Here is a 22,877-nt window from a genome sequence, read left to right on the forward strand (position 1 = left end):
TGGGTCCCTTAGTCCCCATATATCTAATATGAGGAAATTCGAACATCCAGTAGTCTTTATACGACTTATGTATATCGGCCAATATGAGAGTTTTTTAAATGAAACTGAGAGGGTGTTTAGCTAATAAAAGTATATATTTGGACCTTAAATGGATAAAATCAGGCGAAAACTTGTCTTAGCCCCCATTTAACTGATATTTAGGATTCGCGGCTGACTTTACTCCAAATATGTATATGTTTATGTGTATATATTTATAAAAATACTTGTAAAATAAGTTTTCAAATATATCTAAGCAATGTCAAAAATTAATGCAATCAACTCTTCTCAGTACTTAGCCCTTCCTTACTTGTTTTTTTTATAAATTTTGTTGACGAATTATCTATTTATGCAAAGCTTCATAATAAATCAGCTTAAATAACACAATAAGTGTTAACTAAAAAATGAATATTTTATATTAACATATTCAGGCCACAGGCATTCGCACACACTATTATAACTTTAGTACAAAATTCGCCAAGAAATAGGTTCAGCTTAGCACTAGAATTTCATATTACTTCACTTCCTTTACAGCAATCATTATTCACATTCTTTTGTGCAATCATTTGCTACCACAAAGCTCGTATGCTTTAACAATTCCAAATCGCTTGGCATCCGCATACACATTCATCAAAATCCATCCGTTTCCGCTGCGATATCCGATGAGACTTCCTTAGCCACTGTCACCTGCCTGGCTAAGCTGTTTCTGCTTTTCACACATGCGCCATTGTTTGCAAAGCAGGCCACCACGTCTTGATTTATACGTATATATATGTATAATGTACACAGCTTTATGTATTAGCAGGTATATACAAAATTTGTATGCCATTATGCTTTGCCTTTGCGTTGTTATTTGGTAAATTTGTATTTGTTGGTTTCCGACCACAGTCAGTTTGAATGAACAACTCAGCTCTAGACTCCTAACTGACAGGTGTATTTATTACTAGGAAAAATTACTCTGCTTTTGTTCTGCTGTACGTTTTTTTTGGTTTCCGTTTTTGCTTACGCAGGCAAGTCGCTTTCGAGTAACTAGGTCCAGACGAGCAGGTCAAATAAGCAAAGGAAGTTGGCAACAAAAGGGTGAGCAAACGGTGTGGTGGAGTAGGAAGCGATAGGGAGCGTAAATTTAGATATAATACTACTAGTAGTGGCGAGTATAGAGTAAAAATTGTATTAAAAATAGTAACAGAGTTGACAGTGGTCTTTAAAAGTAGTGGTACCATAAAAAAAATTATAGTAAAAACAAAAACATTACCAATTTTAAAGTGGAAGTCGAAACAAACGCTATAGTGGCTTGAAAACATCGAAACGCATTAAATAAGTACGAAAGCAAAAACAAAAACTCAACAAAAAGTTTGGGAAAACCCCTTAACGAACCGAATAAATGCATAAAGGCGACGAACTGTAAAATGAAAGGTGCATAAAAGCTGACATTAGCATTGCAATGCCCACACTGGCCATTTAAGGTATGAGACCTTATATGACTAACTAAAACTGTATACTAACGCGCTAACTTTGCCTTAGCACGGTGAAAATATGCAGTGTAACGTCACAGGTCGCTGCCACAAATGACACGCACGCTCATAAACATTAAGGATCTGGCATTATATGTGCAGATATGCGTGTATGTAGAGAAAGGAGCTTACACGCTCATCACCTGCTGAGTTTTATTGCCTTTTAACTCTAAGTTCAAACTCGAATGCAATTTTCCAAAAGAAATTTGCAATTGAAAAAATCGGATAGTATGTATATAGTATAACTAAGTGTGGTATGCTTGGTCGAGCGATTTCTTCTATTAGCTGCAGGCATCTTGAAATATTCCGACAAATAGTGGAACCTACAAGTTTTCAGCCAACTCTGAAAGGACATCGATTTTATGGCACATTTTTTTCTCTTAGAAATACGTCTTTGGTTGCCACCGCCACCTCGAGAGACCTCTTCTAAAGGATAATTTTGTTTGTGGACTGAATGTTTATATTTTCGCGTAGGTGGAACGCATATTTTTTGTATCAAAACACCACATTTGGAATAACTCGCTAAGGCTAATGGGTTTTAGGGAAAACTTTTATTGAAAGAAATACGAGCTCAACCATTACCCACCTATGGGGAAGCCTTACTTGGAAAAACTGGTTTGCAGAGTAGATGCATATTTGAACCGATATCACCTTTTCTGCTAACAAAAGATGTATAAATATTTATTTTATTGAGAAATATCTCAAGTTGACATGTACATATATATGGATTTGGAGACATATGAATATAGAGATATGGAAATCATTTGACTGGAAATATGAGCCGGCATAATTAGCCTAATACTCTGCCTCTGGAGTTATTCACCTGGATCCTATGGTGGGAACAATCAAATGCGAGCACTAGTTTCTTTGAGTTATCCTTGGCAGGTATGAGCTTCAGTTTAAACGTGGCTAATTTCGCAATGCTATCGCGAGGAAATCCAAAGAGGTCTGGCAAGCGCTCTACCCTGTGCCGCCTAAGGGTTTAACAAAAATCAAACTCCGGATGGCGACCAGCCGGATTGATAATTTAACATAGACTTGACAATTTGACTGAATATTGACATCTCTTGGCTGCTTTGGTGAGATAGAGGAGTTTTCCACTTGTAGCTGCAGTCTAGGGTTCATTGGTTGCCACATCGCAAACGTTTTGCTGTTGTTCACTACTACTCTGTAGAGCTTTTCATCGTCTCCTGACTTGAGGCGACAAGGTAGTTTTCATACGAATTCCGATTAGTATTAATGTTTGCCCTTGTCCTCTGAGGCTACGAGGTTATCGTCATCTGATATTCCGAATAGTATTATTGTTTGTCCTTTTCCCTGTAGTCGTAGGGATCGTCATAGAGTCAGTTGTTTTTTGCATTCTTATTTAGTCCCCCGAGTTATCCACAAAGGATTGATTACACGTCCGCAAAGCCGGTATACGTAGAGAGGGCAATTGTTAGCTCCGACCTCCGCGGGCATCGGAGGCCAACACTCCCGATCAGCTATTCAATTACCGGCCGCTGATCATTCAGCCATCAGCACGGGTATCGCGACACCTCGGCTTGGGATGACGTTGGTTCAGATATCCTCACACATCCCACAAAACGGAAATAAGCGTAAAACCAAGGGTTTATTCAGCCATCCCCATATTGTGTCAATAATGAGATATAACTCTTATTTCGTAAGAGGAATCGAGCTGAGATCGAATACATACACCATACATATTGTTACGAAATATATGTAACTATAGATTATCGAGAAAGACTAGGTCCAGTCTAAAACTAGTTCATTTTTATAGTATATGATAACGAATATTAGTTTATTCTTATGTCATTCATTCTTAAGAAGAAGAGGCGAAAACGGAATAAAGAGAAACGCAGGAAATGTAAAGCAAAATATCATTTCCCCAACCCCAATATATAAAAACAGAAATACAAGTACCAGCATTTGTCATAAAGTTATTCATAGATATACATATATATGTACATTTATGCATGCCCCTCCCCTCTGTAGGCTGTGCATACTTATTAACCTATATCCACGTCAACGCTCGTATTTTCTTACAAGAATAAAACCCACCATAATGACTTTTGTATGTTCATACACTTTGCTCCTTGCTGCATATGCACACACATAAATATATTTTCCTTCGCGCAATCACAATCATCCCCCTATCTGCTATGGCTGCGCATTGTACAGAAACTGAGTGGTATATGCGGCAACTTGTCTCAATGTGACATCATCATAATTCAGCCGCTTGACCTCAATTTGCTGGTCACATCACTCAGTGTGATCTGTCGGCGGCTTTTTGTTCCGCGTCGCCAAACTCAGCGGTGGGCATAAATGCGCGCTTGCATGTGAGGAACATTCCTACCCATATGCATATGCCACAATATATGTACTTTGTTTGTGTAAATATATTCGTTGCTGTCTGAATGTCTCTCCAAACTTCGCTTTGCCCCACTTTTGGAACGTCACTACTCGCGTCTATGTCTTTTGTTCCAATTACTTAGTATGTCACGTTGTGTGGTTGTCACTGGTCAACTCGAAGTCTACGCGAAATTTGCATTTGGATAATGGCATGCAGTAGGCAAGACAAATCAGCATAATGAATAGACAGTTATGTGTTTGTTGCTGTAGGTTAAATTTGGGTTGACAAAAGTAGAATAAAGATTTGATATCGAGTTAAGAATTTTATTATGTCGAATTGCAATTTGATGTAAGTATAAAGAGTGAACTCTATCACTAAAACTCTTATGATAGAGGGTTGCCACCAAAATAAAAAAATTAGGGAAAAAATCGAAAAAGAAATATTTACAACATAAAAGGCACTTGAGAGAGTATTACGCTAATAAACTTTGAAAATACGTACTCAAATGTTGAAACAGGTGCTGCCACACAACAAAAAATATATAACTGAGCATATATAATATTTTATGTAGTGAAATTATCAAGAACATGCCAAAAAGTTAACAATAAATTAAATAAGTAAAACCAAAAATTAAATTAGAGTTGCCACCTGTAATGAAACCTGCTTGCCTGCTTGTATAACCTAACGCAGTGCCACTAAATATTGGCACTACGGATAGCCTTAATTGTCGCTTGTCTATTTGCTAGAAATTTTATTGACATGCTGCCCAGAGCAAAGGACCACTTGCACTTTCCGTTATGCCTACAATATCGGCCTGAAAGACTGAATTGTAGTAATTTGTTCAAGACTTTCTTCTGTGTATGGATTACTACACCCTTTGATCCGTCGGTGAATATGTAGATTTCGCCGTTGAAACTGTCGTTCACGGAAACATTGGTTCACTGTTCTCTATTGAGGAATGAAAACGTTGTATCCGCTAACCCCCCCATGTGCCTCCCTCAGTCGCATTGCCAACTCAGCATGTGTCCACTAACAAGATCAAGTATAATACTATGCCCGTGGTGACTCCGAGTCTAACTTAAAAGTCCTAAAATCTAGAGACGAGTAGCCGTATGTCGAAGATAACCTTCAGAGCCTTAGTTGACGTAGTTTTCATTGCGCCCGTAGTTTTCATCAATCGGTCCCATCGCATCCGTTCCAGGGTTTTAATACGGCGCTTTTTCGATAATGCCATCCATCATACCAACGCACCTTATGCTAGTATGGGACGGATGACTCTTGTGTAGATGAAGAAGACCATATGGGATCACAAGCCTCACTTTGGGGCAATGACACTTCTGCAGGAGCTCCATATTCGAATGATTTTGGAAGCCTTACTCTCAAAGTGTCTTCTCAAGCTTAGTTTAAATTGCTAATTGACACATGAAAGTAAAAAAGTCAACCAATTAGCACGCTCTCTTTGTGTCGCCAATAAACTGTAAGTAATAGTATAACCTTAAATAACATCTATCCTAGTTCAACCTAACCTCAATCTCAGAATAAACAAACCAAGCACAAATACAATATCACTTTGTCTATAATTAATCAAAGCAATTGTTAACTGTAAATTTACACAATTTCCCAAAAGAGCAAAGAAAATAAAGAAGCTGCAATTGTAATTAGATTTGAAGTAAGCTGAATAGTTGTAGCAAGATATGTGAGGCAATAATGAAAAACAAATTTACTTTGCTTGTGTAACATTTTAAGGTTACATACGACTGTGAGAGAGGGGGAGGGGGAGTAGGTGTTAACGTGTAGCACGTGATTAGGAAAATCGATAGTACGCACTTGAGTTTAACGCATTAAGAAATAAAGCAAAATTTACTATTGCAAATGAGGGCACAGGGTGGAGAAGGCACAGGATGAGTAAGGGTAAAAAGTAAGCAGGCAGCAAGTATGCCTAAGTGCAGGCTATGCAACATAAAAACTACCCACATTGCAACAAGCGAGAATGAAGGTTTTAAAGCAGCATGTAAATGAAGCAAATATGTAAGCATTGAAAGCGGAAAAATACAAGGGAGGGCAAACGAAGACACAAGGTATGCAACGCAATGATTAAGTTGCATTTGTATGTATTTTTAGTTTGCCACAAAACGTACTTGAAAGCATTGTGGCGCTTTAATCAATGCTACAGCACGGAAATTGTATGCGAGCCGAGTTGCAAATATGTACATATAACAGTGTAAACACATACAAAGCCAAATCTGCATATCAGCTGCATGCAGTCGGTTCACAAACATAAACACACATACACGCCTACGCACACACACACACATATCCATAATGTGGCTAAACAAATGCGAAAATCAAAGAAGTTGCGTAAATACAGGTCTCTCTCTCTCACACGTTTGTTTACATTTACGCTTGCAACCGCAGCATGCAACAAAGCTGAAATGTCAATTTGCTGTCAGGCGAACAACAGCAAAGCCAGCGCATGCAAAGCAGAAGAAGAAGCACTTAAAACAATAGTTACTCGGCAAAGAATGCTTCTGTTGCCGAACAAATAGCAAACATGCGAGAGGAGATTACTCATATGACTCCTTGGTCGAACGTGGTAAACAAATGTCACTTGCCGCATGCCACATGCTACATGCAAAATTCAATAGTGGTTGTTCTTATTAGAACGTAGTGGGGTGCTTCATATGTTTGTAGGTTATTGAGCGGTTTAAAAATTCAAAGAAAACTGGGGAGAAAGTATGAAGTATGTATATAGTGTTAGACCCGGTGTTCTTAGCTCCAGAATTTTTTGAGCGGAGAACAGCAATTTTCAATTTTTTTGGAAAATATTTTCAAAATTCTCTAGAACTATCATAACGGGTGATCCCAGAAGAGGTACTTTTCTCAATATCGCTTCGCTCTATAGAGTCTTGAAGAGTTCCAAGAAGATCCGACGTTTTCGAGCCAAAATTTGTTCAGCGGAGGCACGTTTCTGGCTCAATGCGCTCAAGCAAAAAAGCAACCTAAGAGACTTCCAGAAAAAAAACGGTTTGGTATGGTTTGTTGTCCGGTGGAATCATCGGTCCATATTTCTTCAAGAATAATGCCGGACAATCTCGCTTCGATTTAGGTCTTGGAGCAAAACATCACGTGTGATTCGCCAGTTACCATCGAAATTCTCGAACGGGTCATCGAAAAATGGTTTCAATGGATGGACCATCTGAAACTTAGCCGCGACCAACATTTGAAAGAGATAATCTTCAAAACATAAATACCAAAGAAAATTATTTCGAATGTTAATAAACATACCGCATATGGGTGCAATACCTCAGTAACAAATATATGCACCATAAAATTTGTGCTTTCTGTGTTTTTTCTTTAAAAAAGTTGGGAACCTCCAAATGGATTACCTTTTATAATGAATTACAAAAATTTTGTCACAATAACTTAACAAGACCTTCCACAAATAAAAATATAGTCTAATACAAATTTTATTCATTTCTCTTCCTCCTCTCCGCTAGTTACTTTCGACTACGACTGCAGTCAAATAGAATGTGCTACGAATACCGACAGCTGCCCGCCAGATAGCATAGAAAGTGAACCTGCGCCTGCATTCGACGTACTGTATGGACCCGAGGAGCTTATGCCACGGCATGACTTCTACGATGAGGTGGATGATCTCGGCGATGCGGTGGAGCAACACTTTGAAGAACTACCAATGGAATTGAATGATGTTACAGCGTTGCCAGTTGCAGCAAATTCGACTTTAGGTCAGCTGTCCGATGATAGAGCCACAAAAGACTTAGAGACTGAAAAAGGACCTGAACTTGTGCTGGTGAAGCGTCAGCTACGCTTTGACAACGGTCCTACCGAAGCCATAGATGAGCATGAGCGCATGCTACAAATATGTTGTCCCACCATGACACTTGAGAGTCTACAACGACGTCGGAGACGACGTTATTCTAGTGTAGAAGATTGCAAGTGCAAGCCCTGCAGGGAACTACCGCAGTGTGCGAACGATGAAGTTGCCGTAAGAGTGCACGAGGCTAAAGGTGTACCAGGTGACTGTTGTCCAACTTACGTCTGCGCACCGAAAAAAGAATGTAGCGATGGCGATGTCCAACCCTACTGGCGTGATGCATGCACACGTTGCAGCTGCCATGGTGAAAATGGACCTGAACTTTGCCACAATGAGTGCCCCATGAATGAGATGGGCGAGATTGAAACACAGCGCAGTTGTTACGCTTCCGATTCGAATGAGCCCATGATGCATGGCAGCGATTGGTATGAGAATAATTGGTGCACCAAATGTCATTGTGAAAATGGTGAGCGTGAATGTGTAGGAAGTTTGTGTATGCCCACCACTTGCAGTAACCCCGTAAAAATACATGGACAATGTTGTCCACAGTGTCCGGTGGGTGTGGAAAATATATTGATTGCCCACGAGAACTCGACAGACACAAGTAAATCTAGCCAAGCTGAGAAAGAATTGCAAAGTGAATCTACAAGCACAACAACTGTAGCCACAATACTTGATAACAGTACCACTAAAGGCTCTCCGGAACTTCCTGCGCTAGCCACTTCCACTTTGACTTCCTTAGAGACGTCCTCAGAATCGTCAACAGTGCTTATTGCTATCCAAAAGCAGTCAGCGAGTAGTGAAGAGAAAACGGAGCTTGCACACCCTTCAAGTACAACCACTGACGTATCTACGACTAGCACTGACGTATCGGCGAGTACCACTGAATCCACAACCACCACAAGAAGCATTGATGATATTGCATCCGAGTCTTACTTCGGTCCTGTGGTCCATACATCCACTGAGGAGAGTAGTACTTCGACACATGAAATATTAGAACAAACTGGTGAAAATACAACGCAGTCTGTATTGGAACCACAAGCTGATATTTCTACGTCTACTTCTTCCTCAAATTCGGAATCGACATCCACTGTTGAACCAACACCGACGCCTGCATTTGTAAGCAGCACTAGCGAAACAGTTTCTACGGAAACTTCTACATACGAAGCGTCAAGCAGTAAAGAGAATATCAAGGAGTTCAGTACGACAAGCGTTTCAATGGCTGACAACTCTTCGACTACGGTTGCTGCTTCTTATAAAGAAATTACAACATCCACGGAAACTTCACAAGAAACACCGCTCGCCATTGATAATGCTGAGTCTACAACAACCACAAACTTCAAGCCAACTGAATCGACGACAACCGAACTAGATTCCATTAGTTCCACAACCGGAATTTCTAGTACCACTTCAGCTGATTCAACTACAACCATATCAACGACACCTTTAATATCTGTGGAGACAAGCTCTACACATCTTTACAGTCTCTCAACCAGCTCGCCTCTTCCCAGCACCGCAAGTCCACAAACATCCACCACTTTCACCACAAATTCACCATATTCCAGCACCGCAGCCACACAAACCGTTTCAACTGTCATCTCTTGGTACACATTCTCAACATCGGCACCCTCACCGCCCATACCACAGCCCACTGTCTATCAGCCCAGTGTACGACAGTTCTTCACTCGTCCCGAGGTGCGTTATATAGGCGCAACAGTATTTGTCGCTTTCACAGTCATATGCGCGCTGGCGGTGTGGAAATTTTGTATGCCATCACGTAGCGAAAGACTAAAAAATCATTATCGGACGGTGCCCAGCTCGGAAGCGACCAGTTTGAGTCACATCTCTAGTACGTCGCACTCTTCCATGGCATAGATGGTGACCGCATGAGAAAGGGAAGTAGGAAATAAACAGAGATTAAGTGTTAGAAGGTGCTGCTCATGATTCTCAGCAGTGGGCGCAGACTTTTGGAAACTGAAATACATATGTTGTTGTAAGTTGTTGTAGTTAAGAAACTTAGTCAAGTTTAAGTTTAAACTGTCATGGTGGGTATGACATTCTTTATTTAGTTTTGAGGGTTAATCGCTGTTAAGAGAATTATAAGTAGGTTGAGTCCTGGGCTGCTGAGAACCTTAAAGTGTTACAGTTGTTGGGTCTTTCAAAGAATTCGAAATAAAATCATGAATTTAAATGTCGTAAATTTTTGAATAATAACCATATGGTGTATTTAGCAAAGTCAGGCACCAGACTTGCACTGCTTTGCTTAGCCAACTTCCACACCTGAGTGGAATTTTCTTAAATATTCACTTATATCCTGGGCTGCTGAGACCCTTAAAGTACTGAAAATCATAGGATTTTCAAAGAATTCAAAATAAAATCAAGATATTACATAACGTAAATGTTTAAATAATAACCATATGGTGTATTTAGCAAAGTCAGACACCAGACTTGCACTGCTTTGCCTAGCCAATTCACACACCTGAGTTGACTTTTCTTAAATATACGCTCCTATTACTATTTCTAGCAGTATATGTTGTAAGACCAAGGTTTTGATCTAACTTATCTTCAACAAAAAAGTAGTTCCAATATGCAATACAGTTCTGACCCTAACGAACCGCCATAGGCGTCGTATTACATTCTAAGACCAACCGATCTAAACGGGTTTAGGTCTCTAAATAACAGCCCTTGGCCGGATAAAATCCGAGTCAATTCCGGTGCGTAGAACCGACTGTGGTGGGAATTGAGAAACGCGAGTGACCCTTGCGCAGCTTGGTTCTGATAAGGTAGCAGGTTAAACTCCTACTTATCCAGAATAGACCCTGACATATCTAATATATGTCCAGCGTGCAATGAGTAGCCTCATGACACCGGCCACCTCCTTGCATGCCCTGCCAACCCTACTTATCTGAAAACCTTCTCCTATTGGTCCGACATCAACAGCAATATCTCTGGATGACGTCGACGACAATTATATTCTTACCATAGTTAAGTTAACCATGTATTATACATGTCACGCAAACGACTTAAAGCTTGTGTCCAAACATCAAAAATATCTCTGGTAAAAAATAATATTTGTGATGTATGATATTTATGTATATGTATGAACGTAAATGCATATATTCACTTGGCTTAAGCGGCACTATAATCTCAGCAAGCAAACAAACCCTCAAAACTATGAAAGTGTCAATACAATCACCAGCAGTTATTGGAAAAAAATACAACTAAAAAAAACAAAATTATAATTCTCATTTTAAATCTTAAATTAATATTGTATTTACTTAGGAATTAAGCACTACGCTGTGGCAAATTATTATTTTTCATTTTTTTATTGTAAAAAATTTTACTATTAAAATGCATATGTGTGCATTATATTGGAATGTACTGAAAGAAAGAGCGAAAAAAATCAGCAACTGGGAAAGATAATTTAAATAATAAATTTTGTAGGCGTTTACGTGTGTCACAAGACAGCAAAAAACAAAAAAAGGAACAACAAATTCTCACACAAATATTTATTTTTAATTTATTTACATTTTTTCTCTATTTTTGTTTTTGTATTGTCGCATTATTTAACGTAATTGGCAATTGTGTAATAATATTTTTATTGGCAATTAAAATCGCATTAAAATCAATGTGTACAAATTCATTGTGTTTTTGTTATTGTTTTTTTTTTTTTTTGTATTTTTATGGATTTTTTTTGTTTTCGGTTGAAAAAACGCCTACATTAATTATGCACACACACACACAGACACACACGAATCAGAAGACATTTGCAATTAAACTGATTTATTTTTATTGACATAGCTATAATTTACAGATTATGTAATATAATATATTTTTAAATTAAATTATATAAATTGTAGGTATGTTTATATATAAAATGTGATAGGACAATGTTCCAGAAACGGTTTTGTTTTTAAGCAGGCAACGTAGCATTGCATTTCAAGCTTCGAAAAATATCAAGAGATATGTAATGTATGCAAACACGTGTGAAAGTTTTCAAATTGAACAAATTTTTTTTTTAAATTTTTTTTTATATATTTGAAGCGTTTTAGAATTTTGACAATTTTTTTTAATAATTATTTGAAGTCATGGGAAGCATTTTTTATTTTTTTTTTTTATCCTTTTTTTATTTTTTTTATATTTAAAGCAAATTTATTTTTTATTTTTATTTTTTTTTTTTATTATTTTTCAAGCTTTTCAGAGCATTATTAGAATTTCAACATTTTTTAATTAATTTTTTAAACTAAAGGAGCATTTTTTAGTTTTTTTTTATTAATTATTAAACTCTTCAAAGCATTGTTAGAATTTTAACATTTTTTTAGCTTTCGAAGCAGTTTTTTATTTTCTTAAGCTATTCGCATTATTGTTAGAATTTTAACAACTTTTTTTTTTTAAATTTCGATAGTTACCTGCGAGTAATTTTTTTTTAATATTTTAAGATTTTATAAAACTATATTAAATGATTTAAAGAGTTTTAAATATATAATTACAAATTTAAAAATAAACACTTTTAACAATTAAAAGAAAATTATACGAAAATTAAAAATAAATGTTGGCTTAAATAAAAATTAATTTTTTTTAATATTTTCAAAATTATTTAAGATATTTTCAAAAAATTTAAAACATAATTTTTTTAAGGTATTTAAAACAAAAATGTAAACAAAATATGAAAACTTTAAGCGCTTCTAATTGCTAAATGCTGCTATTTTAAAAGCAACAAAAACAATTAAACAAAATTTGAAAACTATTATTTTAAGAGCACTATTAATTAAGTTCAAATTTAAGCGCAAACCTTTTTAATTGAAATTATTATAATATAAAAATTTTTTATTCGAAAAAAAAAACGAAATTTCAAAATTTTCCACCGACTGTGTGTATCACATTGGCCATAGTAAAAATATAAAATTAAACTTTTTTTAATTATTTTTATATTATTTTTCATATAACTTTCGGCAAATAAAAGTTCTTCTTCTTCTTTATTGGCGTGGACACCGCTTACGCGGTTATAGCAAAGAAAAGTTACTATTAAAACTTAGCATTAAAAACACAGACATTTTATTTCTTATTTTTACAACAAAAAAACACATTTTTAACCGAAAAGTATTTATTACACAAGTAATTACATACGTAGACAACAACAATTCAACGCATTTACATAAATTGTAAAGCAACTTTTTGATAGAAAAAAACAAAACACAGTGATGTATTGCACACAAACTCACGATAACAAAAATGAAAAACAAACCATTCGCACAACAAAAACGAAATTCCCAACAAAAACTTTTAGCACCTAGAATAGAATTACGAAAAAAATATAACTATAAATTTTTTTTAAATTTCCAATAACGAAAAAAAAATAAATAAACGAAAACGAAAACATAAATAAACTTTCCAAAAATTTTTTCAAAAAAAATACATTTTTTACCAAAAATTTCCACAACTTTTTTCACAAAAATTTGTTTGAAGAAAAAATATTTAAAAATTTGTTTTGAAAAAAATTATACAAAATTTGTTTTTAAAAGGCAATTGTCTCAACTTAGATAAAAAAAAAATAATATGTTTCGAAAAGAATATTCAAAAATTTTATTTTGAAAATAATATTCAAAAAATTTGTTTTGAAAAAGAGAAAATCCAAAAAATTTATTTTGAAGAAAATTATACAAAAAAATGTTTTGAAAAAATTATTAAATAAAAGAACACTGAAAAAATTCTTCTGAAAATTAAATATTCGAAACCATATTTTTTCAACAAATCTCCAAAATTCTTTTCACAAAAATTTATTTGGGAAAAAAAAATTCCCCAAAAATTTGTTTTGAAAAAAAATTATACAAACATTCTATTCTGGAAAATAAATACTCGAAACAATGATTTTAAACAAATTTCCAAAATTCTTTTCCCAAACATTTTTTTTTGTAAAAAAAATTTCACAAACATTTGTTCTAAAAAAGTATTCAAAAAATTTGTTTTGAAAGAGTGAAAAAAAATTTCTTCTGAAAAAGAAATATTCGAAACAATTTCAACAAATTTCCAAAAATATTTCGCAGAAATTTGTTTTGAAGAGAAATTTTACAAAAATTTTCAAAATAAGTATACAAACATCTGTTCCAAAAATTTATATAAAAAAAAATTTCACAAAAATTATTTTCAAAACAAGTATACAAAAATTTGTCCTAAAAAAATATTCAAAAAATTTGTTTTGAAAAAGAAAAAAAACAAATAATTTCTTCTGAAATCGAAATATTTGAAACATTTTTTTTTTGAATTTCCAAAATTCTTCTTACAAAAAATTTTGTTTGAAAAAAAAATCCATTAAATTTGTTCTAAACAAAAGCAATTGTCCCAAAAATGAATATTGAAAAACAATTTCACAAAAAATTGTTTAAAAAAAATTGCAAAAACAATTTTTTTGCCAACCCCAACAATTATTTATTATGAAAAAATCTTAAAAAGAAACGAAAGTATTCCAAAAAAACTTATTTTGTATAAAAATCTTGGAAAACTAACCAAAAAAAAGTTGTTTTGATAAAAACAAAAATATTTTTTGAACACAATTTCGAAACAATGTTCACAATTTTTTTAAGCAACAATTTTCTATACATAAAATAATTTCAAAATTTTCGAAAATTTACCTTTGTTTTTATATTGATACTATAATGTCATAATTTTCGAAAGCTCATTTTTGATTTAAACATTTTAACATTTCAAAAAATGTTTTCAATAGAAACACAATTAAAAAAATTATTGAACAAGCAAAAGCAACAAAAATAAGATAAGCTTCATACAAAATATTCTATAGCAGAAAATGACTATAAAACTTTTTTGAAAAAATAAGCGAAGAATTCCTAAAACGAGAATATTTTTTAAAGATACAAAAAAACTCATGCAAAAATTATAGCATAATTTCTTAAATTGAACATTACAAAATTATCAAAATTTAATTTTTTAAATTGTCAACCAAAAATTTAAATTTTAGTTACCTATACGCACTCAAATAAACCATTGACTGTAAACTACTTTTTAGCTCAAATGGAAATTATTCTTTTTAAAATTCGTAATTTATGCAAATAATTTTCTTTGTAATTCGTTCAATTAGCATTAGTAATTTCTCTTGTATGTAAATTGGTTACATTTTTAGCTAACAAATGCTTAAATTGATATTTGTAACTTTAGAAATATTTATGTTTATTGTATTATAATTTTAAGTCTACAAAATTCTCATTTACTTTCATTCTCTCTAAATTTTTGTACTCTCATATCATAAAAGTTAATTTCGAAGTATCTAAACTTAAGCTGCATAATTTCTGTACATATGTATTAACCTAAGCCAAAACAGTTAAGCTTTTCATTTCAAAATATATTAAGATATTTGAAAAATTAACTGTTTTTGGTGCTAATATGTAACTGTTCTTGTATAAAGATTGCTATATAAAAATAAAATAAAAAATTAGCAAAAATTTAAAACAAACCATATTCGAGTTCTGTTATTCTAACAAAAAATTTGAGAAATATAATAACGTAAGTATTATAAATGGTGATCCACGTAGGCGTACATTTTTGACAGATCACGTAAGAGTCGTGTCAAACTGTCATGTTATTTTTCGTTCAGTATTCTTGGCATTTCATCATGGAAAGACTTACGCCTTAACAAAATCGAAATCAAATACGAATCGTCGACTTTATTACGAAAATTCACGTAAATAATGTGTTTCGCGTGTTTTGCTCAACTTCTGGTCAAAATAATCGTCCTAATCACCCATCTTGAGACTCCATTATTCATTCATTATTGGATAATATTTCACCGAATAGACCACGTCCATCAATCAGTGATGAAAATATAGCAGCTGAGAGTGTACACGAAGACCATGGAGAATCGATTCAGCGTCGCTCGCAGCAATCCGGACTGACGTATGGAATGACTTGGCGCATTTTACGTCGAGATATTGAATTAAAATCGTACAAAATATAGCTTGTGCAAGAGCTGAAGTCACTCGACCTTCCCAAGCGACATAGCTTCGCTGTATGGCCTCTTGAAAAGTTCCAAGGATTCGACGTTTTGGAGCCAAATTTTATTAAGCGTTGAGGTCCATTTCCGGCTCAAGGGGTATATAAACAAGTAAACCTGAAGAGATTCAAGAGCTGCTTTTCATCCAGAAACAACAAGCATTCGGTGTGGTTTGTGGGCCAGTAGAGTCGTCGGTTTATATTTCTTCAAAAATGATGCCGGTGCGAATGTAACTGTCAACGGCGACCGTTATCGCGTAATGATAACCGACTCTTTGATGCCTAAAATTGAAGCTCGTGATATCGGCGACTTTTGGTTTCAACAAGATGATGCTACTTCCCACACGCCGCATCAATCAATGGATTTATTGAGAGAACACTTCGGTGAGGAGATAATTTCGTGTGATATCACACTGTTAGACTTTTTCCTGTGAGGATATGTAAAGTCTAAAGTCTATGCGGACAATCCCGCTTCGATTGAAGTCTTGGAGCAAAACATCACGTCATTCGCTGTTTACAAGTCGAAATGCTCGAACGAATCATCGAAAATAAGACTCAACGTATGGACTATCTGAGACGTAGCCGCGGTCAACATTTGAAAGAGATAATCTTCAAAAAATATATGCCAAAGAATGTTCTTTCGAATTAAAGATTAAATACTTTAAGTTTGAAGTAGGGAACCTCGAAACAGATCACTCTTTATAATAGCGTAAGTATTCCGTTACAGCTTCAAACCTTAAACTATAGAGCACCCTGTACTTGAAAATTAATACCAAAATGCTTGAAACATTCTTCAAAAAAAATTTTGAACACCTTTGTCAGTTTAAAAAGAAATTTAAATTTACTTCAGCAACGAGACATATTTTTTAAAGCTTTTAAAGTTAATATTATTCTCTTAAATACTAGTATATAAGGCTTGAACAAACAATATGACTTCTACTAAGAGATCTGTGCGTCAATCTCACAAAAAGCCGGTTACCCACGAGGTTAAGGACGTCGAATCGGGCGTACCATTACGTACGCTGGAGAGCATTTACGATTCCAAACATATGTTTTTCTCGCAGGAAGATTTCCAGGGCTGGTAAGTTTTTACATATAATATGTGAGAAAGAGATGACTGCAGGTTAGGTTAGGTTAAATTAGGTTGGCTGATCCAAAGATCGTACTTGGGTTCCCAAGTGTTTAAACCTATATTTCGCAAAGGCCAGACACTCAAGGAAGTGCTGAGAAATAAAAATCTGTAAGATTTCACGAAAAACTGCTTAAAATCACATTGTAAGCTTATTAAAAAATAGAGTTAGTTCAGAAAGAAAAAACTAAGGTCCTCTTAAAGCGTGAACTTTGTAAGCTTTTTTGTACTGCGATTCTGTTTGAAACAAAATTGTTGAGAGTAAAATATATTACGATATTTCGTAACATCTTAAAAAATGCAACATAAAATGGAAAAGCTTCCATTTAAGCTTTGTCACTCCCGAAAGTAATTTAACACGATTTTATAATTTTGTTGATGCTTAAGCTTCAAAGTTTTATCATACGGGTGAAATGCGCTTTTTAGCATTTAAAAAATTTTGAAGCTTAAAAACTTTGTTTCTTTAATTGTTTTATCTTCAGATCTTAAAACAAATTGTTGAGTATTACAATCTTGCCTAACATCTCAAACATATTTTAAAATGTAACACAAAATCAAAAAGCTTCCATTTAAGCTTTGTCACTCAAGAAAAGTAATTTAAGACGATCTTGTAGTTTTCATGATGCTAAAATTTCAAAGCTTTATTATATAAGCCTTATTAAATTTTATAAAGCTTTTTAGCATTCTGACAGCTTTTTACTTAACTTTCATAACTCTTAAATTTTCTGAAACTTGTATCTTTCGCTTACACTGTTGGGATAATGCCCATAAAATAATTTCAAAAGTTTATGAGATCATTCGATGTTTTAATGATCAAATATTCATGCAGGTATGAAGAAATGTGGTCCGCTTCAGACATTAAACAGAAATCTAAAATGCAGTTGTCACGGTAAGTGTCTTATATTACCATTAAAGACTAAGACTAAATCTGATGCCATATAGCACAACGCTACTACGCTTAGACTATCTGCAGTTTAAGGCCGCACGTACTATACAAAAATACCTACGCCGTTGGTATTATCAGCGTATCTACCAACGTAAACGTACCGCGGCCATACGCTTACAATTTGAGTGGCGCAAATTCTACAGAAGACATAATACATATCGTAAGTTGGAGGAGGAAACTCAAGCGGTAGTCGAGCAATATTATTTCCGGCAAGCGCAGAAGATACAAGCGCTGTGGCGAGGTTGGTACACACGTCAATACATACACGATCACAGCCAATTATTGAAGTCGCAAGTTTTAACCGCCGAAGAGCTACTGCAGTGTGTGGCCTTCAAGTTACACCATATGATGCGTACCTATCAAATACCCGGTGTTTATTCGTTGAGGAACTCACAGTGAGTTTGCTCTCTATATCATGCTTTGCTCGAGGTGTAATGAGTGAACAATTCGCAGTTTAAATTTCTCTCGTATATTTGCAGCTGTCTCTCGAAAGTTGAAAAACTGCTAGCAGCCATGTCCTTCAAGCAGCATAATAAATATGTGCGACAACTGCGCGCCAAGCTGGAGAATCAGACAAATATTGCGCGCAAAAAGTTTGAGCATTCCTCTTACAATACATTGATACCATATCCGGGACCTAATGTACATGGTTATTGCGATCCGAAATGTGAAATTTTGGAAAAATCTAAGGATGTGGATCGTCGTATGTACAATATCTTAAATATGTACGAACAAGCCGCCAAAGCCCAATTACGTGACAAGCATCGAGCGGTGAAAAAAAGACGCAGGTCCGTCGAACGAAAAGAGAAGAAAGCCACGGGTAAGTTTAAAACACTAAGAGGAGTTAAAGGATTATTAAAAGCTGACTGAGTGTCCGAATCCCAATGAACTTGCAAAATCCAAATATGGTCTAGTTTTCTACTTAACAATTAACGTCCCTTAGATAAAACTCTGATCAGCCGATTCCATCTTTCTGTCATTCTGAATCGTTTTTCTCTGAATAAGTTGTATGTCCGAATCCCAATGAACTTCCGAAATCCAAATATGGTTTCATTTTCTGTTTAACAATTAGCGCCCCTTAGTTAAGGCTCTGATCAGCCGATCCGATTTTTTTGGTATCCGGAATATGAGGATATCACAACTTTAAAGATTGTATAATCTAACCTTTTTACCGAACGCAAATATTTCGTTTTATCGGATCTCATTATAGTCCAAAAGATCCCTTTAACCCTTTGACTCAATTTTCCGAGGCAATATCTGGCGCGAAAATATTTCAATTTTATAGGATCTCATCATAAGCCATAAGATACTCCGATTCCATTCTCTGAGCCCATATCTGCTGTGAAAGCCTTTATTACTTAGTCCTTCGAAGTAGGCTTGAAACTTGTTGGCTCTTCTATTTATGAGATAACAGCAGGAAAGCTCCGCCAAGCAGACGTATGGTTTTCAATAAGGCAATACCTTTTTCCGGATTTGGTCTTTTTGAGAGCTGTTACTTGATTTATACTCAGGTCTGCGTCCAATATTCGGTCAACATAATCGTCCTGCAGAGTCAGTAATTTAAGGATAATGCCATTCTCAAAGAGGGCGTAAAATCCACACCGAAGACGCCTTCACTGTTGTGAAACAGAGTATTGAAGAAGACCCGATCGAGTCCATCAGTCAATGTGCGGAATAATTGGAGCTGTGCTCATCCACTTTATGAAGATTTCGAGGAATGATCCTGATTTGTGGACTTACTCGAAGCTAAACGGCCACCAAGCGCGTCTCACGTTCGGTGAATGGACCCAAAGCGAGATGGTCACCGATATCGACCTTCACAATAAAATTTTGTTCAGCGAGGAAGCTTACTTTTGGTTCAATGGGCACGTTAGTAAACAAAATTGGGGTGATGATAATCCAGAAGACATAGTTGAGACGCCGTTTTACTCTCGAAAATTCACTGTATGGTTTCTTCTATAGGATGGATGAAGCATTGACTTCTTTAAAACATTAAGTCGTCCCTGTTAAAAAAGTCAATGCCTTTTTTGTTCCTGAATTAGAGGATATTGAGATGGACGACGAAACAGTCAATTTATTGAAGGAAGCTTTTGGTGAATGCGTTATCACGCTTCGAAGACCTGACTACTTCCACAATTTTTGCAAGAATTGATTGAAAATGGGGCTCTGGACTGCAATTTATTAGCCCAGGCGCGACGGTCACTTGTCTGAAATCATTTTTAAAACATAAGGCAAACCCCTATTTTTATAATAAAGTTAGCATATGGTCATATGTTTCTTCTTAAAACCCAAATGTCTAAAAAAAAAACAACCCATACAAACATGATCTTGAGAGTATATGCAAAGCATTTAAGAGAGCGCCATATTTTAATCAAGACACAAACCTTGTCACAAAATCTTAACTATTGCGACTAATTTAAAATTTCTATCTCTCTTCCACATCACTAGGCTCCGCCAAATCAAAGATTGCTCCACGCAAGCCATCTATAGTGGAAAAGAAAACCGATTTCTGTGAGGATATTGTAAATAGCATGAAGCGTTGGAGTATCTTGAGAGATAACAATGTCACTGTAGATCCGGATATCTTTCGACGTCCGGAGATGTTGGAGAATTTCTTGCATGAAATCGAGTCCATATATAATATGATGCAAGAGCATTGTCATTGTAAAATTAAAATTTTAGAACAATTATGCCACTGAAAACGTAAGAAGCAGAGAGCGAAGGAGCAGACGATGTGCAATGTAGATACCAAGAACCTTTTGCAGTTGTAAAAAATAGTATTCAAGAATGAAATAGCAAATTTTTTTTACTGAAACAAATGGAAATTTATTACTAGCAACAATCGAATCGAACGTCATTCCGTAAACGCTAAGCTTGTGCTACGTCTGTCCTTTGCAGTGCTTGTCAATGTTTTTCATTTTCTTCTTTGTCAAATGCACTTTCGTGTACTGGTATATATTCGCAGAATGCTCTGTTAATAAAACGTCCATTGCTCATCTTGTTGACGCGATGGAAAATGGAAGGAATCTCAATATTTAGCACTCGCTTTCTCTACTTTTGTTTACTGCCTTCCAAGGTTCGTTCTATTTTTTAGTGCCCGCATATTGGCTGTAGTCGCTTGAATGGATGTTACGGGCTAGTTTCGCGCGTCAATTGCTTTCCTTTGATTTTTTCACCTCTTTTCGTTATTTTCTCTTACATCGCTTTGTTGTTGTCTGCTGAAAATCGTTAATAAAGAACTGAGTTGATAGCACGTCAATCGGAATTAAAAATAAACTATGCTCGGGATAAGTGGAGTGACATTTAAACTTATAAAGGTATTTAATGTTAAAGTAAATAAAGAATCAACTGAACTCGCAAACTTGGTCATTTGAGGTTATGGTCACCGACTTCTTCTTTTTTTTACACCGCTTACGCGATTATACCCGAGTTAACAACAGCGCGCCAGTCGTTTCTTCGTTTCGCTACGTGGCGCCAATTGGATATTTCAAGCGAAGTTAAGTCCTTCTCCACCTGGTCCTGCCAACGGAGTGGAGGTCTTCCTCTTCCTCTGCTTCCCCCGGCGGGGTTAGGATTATGGTCACCGACTATGAAAGTTAAATTTTTCTCGAAGGACTATCTAGTGATTATTTGCTCCCATTATAAGTGTGATCCAGTTGGATGGTCCCTACTTTTTTTTTCAAGTGTTGGTCGCGGGAACGTTTCAAGTGGTCCATCCGTTGAGTATAATGAGCCGATGACTCGTTCGATCATTTCGACTGGTAACTGGCCACGCGTGATGTTTTGCTCCAAGGCCTGAATCAAAGCGGGATTGTCCGCATAGAATTTAAACTTAAAAGCACACACCACAGCAAAAAGTCTAAGGGCCAATTGGCCGCCCCAAGACGTGAAATTAACTGCTCATCGAAGTGTTCTATCAATAAATCCATTGATGAACTTCAATTTCAGGCTTCAAAAAGTCGGTTATCATGGCGGGATAACGGTCGCCATTGACGGTTACGTTCTCATCGGCATTATTTTTAAAGAAATATGAATCGATGATTCCATCGACCCACAAACCCCAACAAACCTTGTTTTTTCTGGATGAAATGACAGCTCTTGAATCTTTACAGGTTGTTTTTCGTCCCAAATGCCGCAATTTTCCTTGTTTACATACCTAGTGAACCATATATGGGCCTCTCGCTGAACAAAATTTGGCGAGGGATGTTCTTAGAACTTTTCAAGAACCCATAGAGCGAAGCGATGTCGCTTGAGAAAGTCAAGCGTTTTCAGTTCTTGCACAAGCTGTATTTTGTACATACGCTTTCAATTTAAGATATGGACGTAAAATGCACCAAGTCGAAAAAACGTTGGTGATTCTCAAAGTGTTTGGCATGTTGTTTGAAACTTGGGTGACGATAATTTAAAGGTAACAATTATAAAAGTTAGGTCACATCTTGCAACCAGAAACCACTGCTGTCTTTGTCGTATCGAACTTGTGCCTACTTTTCATACAAGAAACTGTTCTGAAAAATTACTTTAACGGATTTCTAAAGTACTCCACATTTATAGAGCGTCTACCAATAAAGATGACGTGATTTTGAGAGGTCATGGCGGCCAGTGTATTCAGGTTTGCCATTTCACCACATCACGTTTCACTTTAGTACAACGCCAAAGAAATGTACGTAGTAAAGGAAATATCGATATCATTCAGGACAGGGTTAAGGTCTCTCTTCAATGACAATATGGCGAATTTGGCTCTGCATCCGATTGGACTCTGGAAATGATGGAACCCAAAAACGATTTTCATCAAAAAATCATCTAATATGAGGCCTATTTCTGACTTAATAGCTTCGTCAACGAACAAAATTGTCGCTATTGGAGTAAGTTAAGTCCTCGTGTGGTTCAGGAAGCAAAATTGCATTCCCAAAAATTTACCGTCTAAATATGGACACATTGCAAAGTTTGGCGACGCGTTTCGAAAAATGGTCAAATGGTCGTCCAGATCTTGTGATTGAATGCCCCTAAATTATTTTCTGTAGGAATGTGTTTAATCTAAGGTTTACGACAATTAACCAGCAACG

General features: G+C 35.7%; 2 protein-coding genes and 1 long non-coding RNA gene across 10 annotated transcripts in view; 2 read left to right on the forward strand and 1 right to left on the reverse strand.

Moving 5' to 3' along the window:
- Nucleotides 1–11,873, forward strand: part of LOC126763090 (uncharacterized) — a 281,618-nt gene extending 269,745 nt beyond the window's left edge. For 5 of the 7 annotated variants that reach the window (XM_050480291.1, XM_050480289.1, XM_050480290.1 and 2 more), the window contains one exon: nucleotides 7,401–10,491. In XM_050480291.1, the coding sequence (XP_050336248.1) occupies nucleotides 7,401–9,613 (2,213 nt within the window). In that variant the 3' untranslated portion in view covers nucleotides 9,614–10,491. The other 2 variants (XR_007667554.1, XR_007667553.1) reach the window with 2 other exon arrangements.
- Nucleotides 1–22,877, reverse strand: part of LOC126763096 (uncharacterized) — a 175,850-nt gene that overhangs the window by 145,604 nt on the left and 7,369 nt on the right. The window lies entirely within an intron of this gene.
- On the forward strand, nucleotides 16,558–20,561 carry LOC126763093 (uncharacterized). The gene is made up of 5 exons (XM_050480298.1): nucleotides 16,558–16,820; nucleotides 17,698–17,757; nucleotides 17,811–18,209; nucleotides 18,294–18,634; nucleotides 20,263–20,561. The coding sequence occupies exons 1-5, from the start codon at nucleotides 16,669–16,671 to the stop codon at nucleotides 20,511–20,513; spliced, it is 1,203 nt and encodes a 400-aa protein (XP_050336255.1). The 5' UTR covers nucleotides 16,558–16,668; the 3' UTR covers nucleotides 20,514–20,561.

Source organism: Bactrocera neohumeralis, chromosome 6 (genome assembly GCF_024586455.1).
Source record: "Bactrocera neohumeralis isolate Rockhampton chromosome 6, APGP_CSIRO_Bneo_wtdbg2-racon-allhic-juicebox.fasta_v2, whole genome shotgun sequence".
Classification (NCBI taxonomy): domain Eukaryota; kingdom Metazoa; phylum Arthropoda; class Insecta; order Diptera; family Tephritidae; genus Bactrocera; species Bactrocera neohumeralis.